The 12807-nt window shown below is 37.9% G+C and overlaps 1 protein-coding gene across 8 annotated transcripts in view; it reads right to left on the bottom strand.

Annotated features, from left to right (window-relative positions):
• The window catches only part of NAV2 (neuron navigator 2), a 479248-nt gene that overhangs the window by 326665 nt on the left and 139776 nt on the right, over window positions 1-12807 (bottom strand). For all 8 annotated transcript variants that reach the window (XM_001368048.4, XM_056802030.1, XM_056802028.1 and 5 more), the window contains exon 3: window positions 8795-8847. In XM_001368048.4, coding sequence (XP_001368085.2) covers window positions 8795-8847 — 53 coding nt within the window. The remainder of the gene's footprint in view (window positions 1-8794; window positions 8848-12807) is intronic.

The raw sequence follows: 12807 nt of genomic DNA on the forward strand, positions 1-12807 counted from the left end.
TGCAGTAACTCATTCCCTTGGGGCAAGATATGGATGCGTATCATATGTCTTTGGGGTTTTTTTTAAGGGAATCTCCAAAGGATGCTTTCCACCAGGGGAGATGTCTGTTCAAGTCAGTGACACATAGGTCAACTCAAGTTCTTTCTGGAACATTTTTTTTCCTTCCTAAAGATCCTTAAGAGGCAGCTGTAGCTCAATAGGCAGAGAGTTGGCCTTGAAGCCAGACAGACCAGGGTTTAAATTGTGATTGACAAATAGTTGGGGTTTTTGAAACCCTTACTTTCTGTCTTAGAATCAATGCTGTGGATTGATTCCAAGGCAGAAAAGTGGTAAGAGCAAGGCAATGAGGGTCAAGTGACTGACCCAGGATCACACAGCTAAGAAGGATCTGAGACCAAATTTGAACCCAGAACTTCCCATCTCCAAACTTTCCTCTCTAACCACTGAGAAACTTTGCTGTCCCTTAATGAACCACACTGATGTGTGGACAAATAATTTCATCAATCAGTGATCCAAGTAACTTTCTAAGACTATGAGATGCTGGCCTCCATTGAGAGGAGTTTCCTCATTTAGGAGTTCCTCACATGAAGGAAATCACAAGATAATGCAAACTTTATCTCTACCCTAAAAATACTGAAGCTCATTTCTCTCTAAGCCAAATGAACCCACTGGAGCTGTTTTTGCTTCATTCATTTATCAAGTTAAAAATACAAATCATGTAATAATAGGTTTGGGATAGGAAATTAGAGCTTCTTTCAGACCTCATGATGTTTCCCTTCATTTTTTCAACTAAATACCTAAAAGAACACATGGAAAGTCACCTGACTGTTTGACTCAATTTCTTCATCTGTAAAATGAGCTGCAGAAGGAAATGACAAACCACTCCAGTATCTCTGCCAAGGAAACCCCAAATGGGGTCATGAAGAGTTGGACATTACTGAAATAATTGAACAATAACACATGAAAAGCAAGAGTTGACATGTCAGAAGAAGAGCTGGTAATTCCATGACAAGCATCCACTCCTTGGAAACTACCTACCTATTCCTTTCCTATACAGAACACACAGGCTTCTAGTTTCTCAAGCTTTCAGAGTTTAATGTTTTCTCACAGGGGATATAGCAAGATAAGGGATTAGGTGACTTTTCTATGTCTCATATACTTCTGATCACTGCCTTCACAGTTTATGGGACAATTATATATTTAGAACCAGAAAGAACACTAGAAGGCAGCTGGGTGGCTCAGTGGATAGAGAACCAGACCAGGTGACAGGAGGTCCTGATTTCAAATTTGGCCTCAGACACTTCCTAGCTGTGTGACACTGGAGAAGCCACTTAATCCCCATAGTCTAACCCTTATTGTTTTTCTGCCTTGGAAACAATATACAGTATTGATTGTGAGAAGGAAGGTAAGGGTTTTTGAAAGGAAAGAAGGAAGGAAGGAAGGAAGGAAGGAAGGAAGGAAGGAAGGAAGGAAGGAAGGAAGGAAGGAACGAAGGAAGGAAGGAAGGAAGGAAGGAAGGAAAGGAGGGAGGGAGGGAGGGAGGAAGGAAAAGAGGGAGGGAGGGAGAGAGGAACAGAAGGAGGGAGGGAGGGAGGGAGGGAGGGAACTGAAGGCCATTTGGTCCAATCCATTAACTTTACTGTTGGGGAAACTGAGGCCCACATACATTTGGTGTATTGCTCAAGGTCAAACAAGGAAATAATCAGCAGCATTCAAATTCATATCTTGGACCTTAACTTCAACCTTAATTCTTAGTTCATTTGAATCCAATTCAAAACAGTAACCATACTATGTGGCAGGTCCTCTGCTAGGTACTAGAAATACAGAGATCAAAATCAAAGGGATGAAGGGCAATGGAATGAGCATTTACTAAGTGCCTAGTAAGTGACAGGCACAGGGCCAAGTACTTTAAAAATTTTATCTCATATATCCCTCACCACAATCCTATGAGTTAAGTGCTTTTATGATCCCTATTTCATAACTGAAGAAACAGAAGCAGAAAGAGAAAGATTTCCTACAGTTATAAATGTAAGTATCTGAGGTTGGATTTGAACTCAGGTGTTCCTATATCTATGTCCAGTACTCTATGTACTATGGAAACATCTAGCAGCCTCAAACTCAAAAAGTCATAACCTTCATTTTTTTGTTCAGCCACATCCAACTCTTCTTAACCCCATTTGTTTTTTCTTGGTAGAAATACTGGAGTAGTTAGCCATTTCCTTCTCCAGATCATTTTACAGATAAGAAAACTGAGGCAAACAGGGAGAAGTGACTTACCCAAGATCACACAGCTAGTAAAGGCCTGAGAGGGAAGATGAGTCTTCTTGGCTCCAGGCCTGGTACTCTCTCCGTGTGTGTGTGTGTGTGTGTGTGTGTGTGTGTGTGTGTGTGTGTGTGTGTTGGGGTTGATTCTATTTTTTTCTCACAATACCACATGCTATCCTCAGGACCTAAGTAGCTCCTGCCAAGGTGAAGGGTGGGCAGTTGGATGCCAAATGGGCTTTGGAAGTCCAGTCCTTTGGTAGGAACTAAACCCTTCAATCCTGTTCTACAAAATCCTCCCTCACAGTGTACCAGCTAAACCTGTTCTTAAAACATTTCCCATCCAATAGAGGGGGAAACAAAGTAGGGGCTTTCCAATGCAAGGACTTATGGACCCAGCAGCTACTGTCAGCAGCAGCAAAGCCCAGGTTGCTTCAATGAAGGACAGAAAGAAAATGAACTGATGTTGGCTATTTCTTTGCTCAACGTTTAGCCAAGTGTATCAGAGTTCACTGAGGAGTTAAGCTGAAGTCTGCCATGGCAAGGCTCCAAGCAGTAGGTCTCCTTCCAAGCTAACAGAGATCTGCTGAATATACCATATGACAGTCAAAAAGATGTCCCTCTGTTGCCATGGGGATGCACGCTGAGTTTTGACCCACAAACATAAACTTATTTAAGGACCAAGCAGATGGGACTATAGAGGGTGGAAGTTAGAATGAAGCAGAAATAAGTATTCAGGAGCTGAGGATTAAATTAAAGGGAATGCACTAATCAGACTGCAAACTGATACAATTACCTAGAATTTATATAGTGCATTAAAAAATTATAAAGTGTTTTGCATATATTATCTCCTTCAAGACTCACTGGTAGGACTTAGTAGGTTCTGACTATGTGTATTATTAATCCCATTTTACAGGTTAGAAAACTGAAGATTAGTTAGATGACTGCTCATGGTCACACCCTAATAGGCTTTAACCCATGGTCTCCTGACTCAAAGGCTTAATTCTATTATGCTGTTCTGCTTCCCCACATGAGGCCACATGGAAGATGTCCTGATACCAAAAGTGTACTTCAAAGGATGCTAAAATGTGGCATAGGTGAAGAAATTTGACTAATGTACTGATCTAGATTTCTTCCATAGCCACTAAGTTAAGGACTTCATATTTCTCATACTTGGGAGCTATGGGATAATTTGTTCCATGGGCTCTTCTCCTTGTTGGCTCCCTAAATTAGAATTCTAGAAGCTCAGCTGGAGAGCTGAGATTAGGACTCGGTCATGTTCATTCCATGCAAATATGGGAATATTGTTGCTGTTTGATATTTATAGCAACAGAACCTAGGTTTCCCTGGCTTGCTTTCTCATGACTGATAAACTGAATTGGGGTGAAGGAGAAGAATGCACCATATGAGGGCATGTCCCACTACGGAGTTCCTGCACTTATTAAAATGCCTAGTAAGACCATCTCAGAACCTTGGTTAAAAGCTAAGCTGTACTCATCTGTTCCAACTATAGGGGCTGTTAGGTTCTAACTTGACAGCTAGCAAAGACTGCTCTTACAAGGAATTTAGAATTTGATCACTCAGCAGTAACATCATTCTGAATGGTGATCAAGACATCATTAGGAAGAATTCTTGCCTTCTCAGCCAGAAAGGATTGCACTTTTATAGCATCAATAAAGACTCCCAGATTTCACCAAACAAATAATCAGTATATGAGAATGGCATCTATTCTCTTCACTGAGTTAACATGCCCACATCATTTCAATGTAGTTTGAAAAGCATTTTGTTACTGTTGAGTCATTTTCAGTCTTGTTTGATTCTTCATGACCCCATTTTGGGGTTTCCATGGCAAATATATGGGAGTAGTTTACCATTTCCTTCTCTAGTTCATTTTTATGGATGAAGAACTGAAGCAAAAAGGATTAAGTGACTTGTTCAGGGTCAAAAAGCCAGTAAATAAATCGAATGAAATGGACTTCTCTACTAGCAGCAATGCAATGATCCAGGACAATTCTGAGGGACTTATGAAAAAGAACACTATCCACATCCAGAGGAAGAACTGTGGGAGCAGAAACAGAGAAGAAAAACAACTGCGTCAGCACGTGGTTCAATGGGGATATGATTGGGGATGTTGACTCTTAAATGATTACCCTAGGGCAAATATCAATAATATGGAAATAGGTCTTGATGTACACATGTAAAATCCAGGGGAATTGAGCGTCAGCTACAGGGAAGAGGAAAGGGAAAGAACATTAATCTTGTAGCCATGGGAAAATATTCTAAATTAATTAAATAAAAATTTCCAAATCTAAATAAATAAATAAAATAAAGCAGGATAAGAAAATTTTTTAAAAGCCAGTCAATATCTAAGGCTAGATGATTTGAACCTCATGAAAGCAAGTTTTCTTGATTCCAAGCCCAGGGCTCTATCCACTGTGCCACTTAATCTATGGAACGGTAATTGTTCTGAGCAATGACAGACAATACAGAGATAAAAATGAAACTGTCTCCCCTTTTGAGTTTTATTTGTGGGGAGGGTGGTCATGGTGGTGGTTAATGCAAAATGAAAAGGGAGTAGTTTAAGACGTACAATAATGAGTTGAGGGATTTAATCACTGAACAGAATCTCTACTCCTTAACAAATTGGTGTGTTTCTATGATTCCCATTCCCCAATCTGACATTGCTAGGCAAGGATGATGTCCATGGGAGTTATTGAAAAAAAAATTTCACATTATCCATTCTCACTTCCCATGGTGCATCTACTGACCAAGAATGGTGCTGAGAAAGCAGAGGACTTGTGTTCAACCAAAAAAGTCTTGAAAATCAAGGAAATGAGTCTACATGTACTCATGATCACGAAGACTCATTAAAGTTTTTGCAACTTGAAACAACAAAGGAAAGGATTTGATCAACAAGGGAGAACCTTAGTACTGAGGCTCAGAGAGAATTAGGTGGAGATAGTTATTGTTGTTGAAGAAATGAATGAGCCAGTAGCATATTTTTAAGCAAGGACTTACACAATTCTCAGGTGTCATCATCTATATTGAAAGCCATGATAATGATGTGTATGCATAGTTTGCTCTAAGATTTCACTGGAATTCTCTTTCTCCATCCTATTCCAAAGGGATTTGTAGAACTCTAGTAAACCCAATTTCTCCCCTGCACACAGGGAAGAGAAGGGGCTGTCAGCAGGTCAGCCATGGGTGTCTGCTGAGGTATGAGGGTGGTGAATAACGCCTCCCTCACCTAAAAACCTGGTGCGGTGATGACAAGGGAAGAGAAAAGGAGTGGGTGGCTTATGATCATTGGGCTCTGGTACTTCTTGTTATGTTCCATTCTTCTCAAAAACTTAAAATGTTTACACACGTATTTTCATTTCACCAAGATAAAAACTGACTGGTAACAACAATGAGTCAGGATTGTAACCTCCCCACTGCTTTAATACCGACTCACTCTCCTGTTTTATTAACAAAGACTCGTCTTTGTAGCCATGTAGGCTACTCCCAAGCCATTTTACAAAGAATACATTTCTTATAAGGTTAACTAATTATAATGGAAAGGAACTGGGGATAGATGAGTCCCAAGTTCAAATCAAGGCTTTAACATTTAGTTGTTGTGAATCCAAAGCCAAAGAAGGAATCTGACTGCAGATCAAAGCACATCTTTCACTTCTACTATATGTGTGATACATGTCTTCTGTCATGGCACAGGGAATATGGAAATATGTATTGCATGAAAGCATTGACATCAGATCATTTAGTATAAATGACCTATATCAGATCATTTACTGCCTTAGGGAGGGGACAGGAGGGAAGGAAGGAGAGAAGCTGGACAGCAAAATGTCAGAAATCAATTGTAAAAAATCGTTCCTACATGTAATTGAGAAAAAAATAAAAGTGGAAAAATTCACTTAATAGCCATGCAATCCTGAGCAAGTCATAATATTATCTATATCTAAAGCTAAAAGAGAATTTGTCTCCAACCATTTTATACATAAGGAAACTGAGTCAAAGATGTCAAGTGGCTTTCCCAAGGTTACACAGGTAAAAAGTAGCATGATTGGAATTCAGATCCTGTAACTTCAAATTCAATGAGAATGTTCAGGACTCTTTCCAATGGACCACACTGACCCCTCTGGAACCGTGGTTCTATCATCTCTAGAACTGCATTATCTGTCACACAATTGAGGAAAATCCTATAATGTTCTATATAAAATGAGTTATTATTATTAAAATATTACCCTGAGTAAAATAAAATTGACATGGACAGTATTTTTAAAAACTATTTTAAAAAATATCCTCTGACAATAAAGTCTAAAGCCAAATAAAATGTTAGTTTATCTACCCCTGATTACTGATTGATTCATCCAAGCCACTATTGTCCTCAGTTACTGGGAGTAAGCATGAGTTAAGTATATTTGTTTATTTTTATATCATTTTGAGAAGGAAACTGCTTAGACTCTAAGAACTTCCCTGGTAGCACACGGAACTGTAAGGACAAACCTCTGACCTTGGTTAAAGGATATGCTATTCAATCTGATTTTAATTTGTTATCATCCTTATTTCCTACAGAATTATGTGACTATACCAGTGGCACAGTTTCCTGGATTTGAATCCTGTGCTCAAAACAACTTTTGTTCTTGGTTTACTATTAAAGCTTCCCTCTCTTTCCTCTATCTCTCTCACCTCTCCTCATGTAGCAGCACTAATTATCACTGAAAAATATAGGTTTTTGCTTTTTTGTATTTAAAAATGACCCAGAATCCCTAAAAATTCATTCAATAACTGATAAATTGATAATAGTATATTTAAACTTAAATAGCTTAAAACTGTACTTCTTTGAGGATAATCCATATGTATGTATACTATATATATATATAATATAGATGATATAATGATTTAGATATACACACACAAATATATTTGCATAATATCTATGTTATTTGGGAGCTTAAGACAACAATGGCATTTTGATTTTGAAGACTGAATTTCCCTTTAATGAAAAATGACATCTCACATGGTAGCTATTGAAAATGCATGCCCGTGTGCGTGTATGCACACACATCACCACATCGCAATCAGAACAAGGTAGAACCTTTTTTGAAAAAAGGACATCATTTTCATATGCCAGCCCCCCACTTACACACTGCAATGGGGCATGACAAATGAATCCCATTCAATTCTCAAGACAAATGAGCTCACTTCATGCAAAGACATGCTTGACATGCTTACTCTAATGGTTAAGTTAGTGATCTTCCAAATTTTCTCAATTATTTATACTCCAGACAGCTGCTGGAGCACTAGTAAAAATAGCAGCCAAGGTTTTCAAAGAAGCAAAAGGAGCGGTGATATGTCTATATATGGATTCTCCTATGAAAGAAATGGTCATCTTCTGGATCAAAAGAAAAAGAAGAGCCCCTAAACCTGAAACTGACCTGAAGAAAAAGCAATTTCATGGTGCAAGCTAGAGAATGATGCCTAAACTCTTATGTGGAAAACACTTTCATAAATAAAAACAACTTAATCAAGAGAGAAAAAGAAGTATGTTTAGGGGTGGGGAGAAGGCAAAGAAGGGTTATGATGAATTTAAGTCTGAATGAGCCATAACAAACAATAGATTTCATACCATGAGTCCAAAGACTGCCTCTCAGATGGATATATTTTACAATGAAATGCATTAAACTGGATCACATTGGAAAGAAAGATAAAAACTGAGTTCATTTGGAATGTTGGCAGCATATTAACTTTAAGTATAAAGCTTTCTTGTAAATATGTCATGTTCCTTTTTAAAAATGAATACTAGTCTTACCCTCAAATGAAACATAGTCATTGAATATACTACCCATAAACTGATTCAAAGGTGAAAAACTAATGACTTAATATCATCATATTTACTCCAGCTTTTTTTCTGAACTCTAAAATGTTCACTGCTTTAACTTCAAAGGTAAGCCAGTAGGGTTTGGTTAAAAAAATGGGCATATTTATTGTTTTTTATATTTCTACTTTAAAGTGGTTGATTTAAAGTAAAAATATAAAAAAACAAATGTAATGGGATATCTTGAAAATTCCATCAGAGCATACAGTGTACCATTTCTTAAAACTTCCTTGGAAAATCTACATATTTTTGGCTTCCATTAATGCCCCCTGTGTTACATTAAAAATATGGAAACTATTTAGAGTCTTTCAGGGAAAGCAAGATATTTTATGTCCATCTTATTTCTACCAGCCCTCACAAATATTTATATCAGCATACCAAATTTGGCATAGGAAGTCTCTAAAAACTTTTGGATATTTTAAAGATTTTTGAAAGATAAGGATCATCCACAAAGATTATAGAAGCAAAAGAATGTCACTGGAGAAACTTATTAGTTGACTAAGTATTCCCCCCTATCCATGTCTATGCCTGTCCCCAGAATAAAGGTGAAGTAAGTACATCTACTGATCACATGGGAATATTTTCAAAGCTATTTGTGTAATTTTTAAATAGGGGTTTATTAAACACATTCAGCCACTCAATTCTTGGAATACTTACCATTTGAGATCTATTCTTTGGACAGCCATTGATGTCTTCAATCTTTTCATTTGCTGAAAAATAAGGAAAATCAATCAAGCTTTAAAAATCTAAAGTGAAACCAACAGTAGAAACCCTTACAACAGCTATTTCCAAGGCCCTGGTTGCTGGCTGCACCTCCAGAGACCTCAAAGTGGGGCTGTCCAGAGCAAGCGAGCGTGTGAAACATTGAGACACACCAAGCAAGCTCCGGGATTTACTCATAGGCCATTCCTCCAGGGACAGCTGGAGCAAGGCCATACTCATTTAAAAAGAAGACAACTGCACCGACGACACTCCTTAAAATGATGGCACATCTTTGAAATACTTGTCTGGGAACCTGGGAATGAAGAGGCACAAGAGCATCCAGCCTCAGCTAGAACAGGCTTGGGTGGCACAAAACAGAGGGAACTCAGAGAAAACAAAACCCAGAGCACAGGGACAATGAAACAGTCCAGGACCCACATGACAATCCATCTTCTCCATGCTCTTCTAGCGCCATTTGCCTATGTGTTCTAAGTGCAATCACAGATGAGAGAGCTTTTGTTTTGGTGATATATTTTCAAACAAAGGAGGGGGAAGATGATAGTTTTCTTCCTGCAAAGAAATTGTAGCACTGGGACATCCAGTGACTTGCCCAACTATTGGTCCATCTCTAAATGGAGGTACCATTCTACTAGCAAGAAATTCATTATTTGTTAAGGCTACAAAGGGGGAAGCTAGGTGGCTCAGGGGATTGAGAGCCAGGCCCAGAGATGGGAGATCCTAAATTCAAATCTATCCTCAGGTTCTTCTTAGTGGTGCGACCCTGGGCAAGTACCATAACCCCTATTGCCTAGCTTTTTCTGCTTTTCTGCCTTGGAATATATATATAGTATATATATATATATATAGTATTGATTCTAAACTAGAAGGTAAAAAAGGGTACCAAAAGAAATCTTCCCAAGATGAATGCATTTTGTCACACAAGGCATAGCATGTCCCAAAACAAGAATAGCTAAAAGGGCCCAATGATAAATTTTTATTCTATGCATTTCAAAACCCTTCAAAAATTTCAGCTACTATGGCATCTGGCATTTAGTAAACCCTTAAATCACTCCTCTGCCTCACTTCTACATCGTGGAAACCCTTACTTCCTTCAAGTAAGCTTCCTTCCTCTATCCTTCTGCTGCTTCCTTCTATCATCAAATTACCTGTGGTTTCTGTTTACTGTATGTTTGTTGTACATACCTGCTATATGTGCTTATATACAAACATGTGGCCTCCTTTGCTAGATTGTATAAACTCCTTAAAAGCAGGTTGGATTTTTTTCATTATTGTCTTTCTATGAAGAGAACTTAGCACATAGTGGCTGCCTGATGAAAGCGTGTTGATTTATTGATTAATAAAGATTCAATCAGCACCAGAAGATGAAAATATTTCTGGAACTAGAATTCCCTCTTCCCCAAACATTTCAATTAAGGAATTACCATATTATTTTTAGAAAATTGTATGGGTTTTCATTGCAAATATAGATATGAAAAAGGAAAAACAATGTAAAATGAATAATTATAGATTTGAACAACCAAGACAAAAAAAAAGTGAACTCAACCAATGGAATAGGAACCTATAGCAGAAATGACACAATGACCCTATCTTGATATTATAATTAAGAATAAATTTGGTTCTCTAAATTCAAGTTTACTATTTGTATTTTCCATTAATACATTAATAATTTTCAAATGTAAAAGTTGTCCAATTCTGATTAATGACTAGTTCAACAGTACTCATCCAAATGAAAAAAAAAATGTTTATGTTCATGGGACTAAGCCTTCATTCTGGAAATACTTTAAGTTCCTTAAATTCCATCTGGAGGCACTACTGTGCATATAGGCTTACTAAGCAGTTTAAATTTCTAGCATTTCTAATACCTAGAGCCCTAACCAGGGATCCTGGCCCCTAAGGAAAAAAAAAAGGGGAAGGGAGATAAGATGATGCCCTAGAAAGCCTTTCCAGACTGTGAAAAATACTTGAGGGGGAGGAAGTTAACTCATTCTAACCCTAGATATAATCACAGTGGGGTGAGAAGCATAGAATAACCCATTCTCATTTCTTCCCTCTTGCCCAAACTTGTGATGCCAGTAATCTTTCCTCCCCATTTCTTTTGTCTTTCCCAACCATCTCCCTGCTACCCCTAAATGCTAGAAAGATTCAAGTCAAGATTATAGAGAGGTCTAGAGATGGTAGTCACCAGATGGAGAGGAAAGGAAGAAGGGGCCTTCTGGGGAGGAAATATCAGCCTTTAATGCTGACTCCTGGGTCAAAGTTTCAGTGGTCTTATCCTAGTTAGAATTCTGCAAATAAATGCATCTTCACTCATTTCTTCAATGAATGTAGATCCTGATGCTTTAAATCTAGTACTATAGTTTCACAGCATTCAAAATTAACCCACTAATTAATCCTAGTTGTAGAAGTCTCATAAAAAATGAAGATAAAACAATTCTATTGAAGAACGTCACAGGCTGACACACACAGACTTTGGATCTCATAGATTCTAATTTCAGGATATTTAAACACTTATTTAATTATAATTGCTCAGAATCAGATTACATTTTCAAATAATTGAATTTGATTCTGATGATGGGAGAGAAGGAAATAAATAACTCATTTTAAGAAACAAGTAAGTTTCTTCAGACAAGCAGATGCCCAGAAGACTCAGAGTAGGAAGGGGCTCTGTTATCATTGAATCCAACCCATCATTAACTATCACGTTAGCAGCGTTCTTCTAATTTTGATTTGAAGGCTTCTAGTGAGGGAAACCCACTCTCACTGTGAAGAAGTTATTTCTTTCTTTTAATCAAAATCTACTCTGTAGTTTTCACTTGCTGTTTCTAGTTTTGCATTGTGGGTCAAACAAAACACATCGAATCCCTCTTCCACGACAGCTCTTCAACTACTTGAAGCCAGCTAGCATGTCTACCCTCCCAGGCTTCTCCTCTCCAGGCTGACCATCCTCAGTTCTTTGAGCCTCTGGAATCTGCTGAATCACCTGTTACTTATGGATATTTACCTAAACTATTTGGGAGATCCCATCCCTCCCTTTAGGTAGGTGACAGAACAGAAGATCACAGACAAGAGGACCAGATCCCCATGTCAGTTCACCCATAATAAATAAGAATGAGAAGAATATAACCTAACAGCCATTTGTCTAGGTCCTTATATTTTTCACAGTGCTCATGTCCAAGTGGAAAGAGTGAATATTTAGAGTCTGAGAACATTGGTTCAATTACCAGCTCTGACTCCTTAGTGCCTATGTGATATTAGAACAATTACTTTAACTTCCTGTACCTCAATTTCTCCATCTGAAGAATGAAGGAATTGGATTATGTGAGCTCTGAAGTTCTCCTAAGGCAGCCAGGTGGTACAGTGGATAGAGTGCCAGGTCTGGGGTGAGAAAGTCTCCTCTTCCTGAGTTCAAATCTGGCCTCAGACAAATCCTACCTGGATAAGTCACTTAACCTCTATTTGTCTCAGTTTGCTCATCTGTAAAATGTTCTGGAGAAGGAAATGGCAAACCGCTCCAGTATCTTTGTCAAGAAAACCCCATCACATAGTCAGATACAAACAAAAAATTACTCAACAAATGGTTCTTCTAGCTCTATTTAACTCTTTTTAATCCTCCCTTTTAAAATCTTTTTTTCTTTTAATTTTCTTTTTTTTTCTTTTAAAACAGTCTTCTAATCCTCACTGTACCATTCTGAATAACATCATGCATTACAATTCCCATTTTGCTGATGAGGATATTGAGGCAAGGAGTTTTTTGTTTTGTTTTTTAAATTATTCCAAGGTTATATGGCTAGTTAATTGTGGAAGTTGGATTAAAACCTAGATTTTCTGACTTTCAGGATAGTATGATTTCACCTACTATGCAACACCTCAAGCTTCATGCAAAGAATGGCTAACATCTACAATCATAGGATTGATCCCTCTTTTAAAAGGGCAACTATTAGGGGACA

This window comes from Monodelphis domestica, chromosome 6, assembly GCF_027887165.1.
Source record: "Monodelphis domestica isolate mMonDom1 chromosome 6, mMonDom1.pri, whole genome shotgun sequence".
NCBI classification, from domain to species: Eukaryota; Metazoa; Chordata; class Mammalia; order Didelphimorphia; family Didelphidae; genus Monodelphis; species Monodelphis domestica.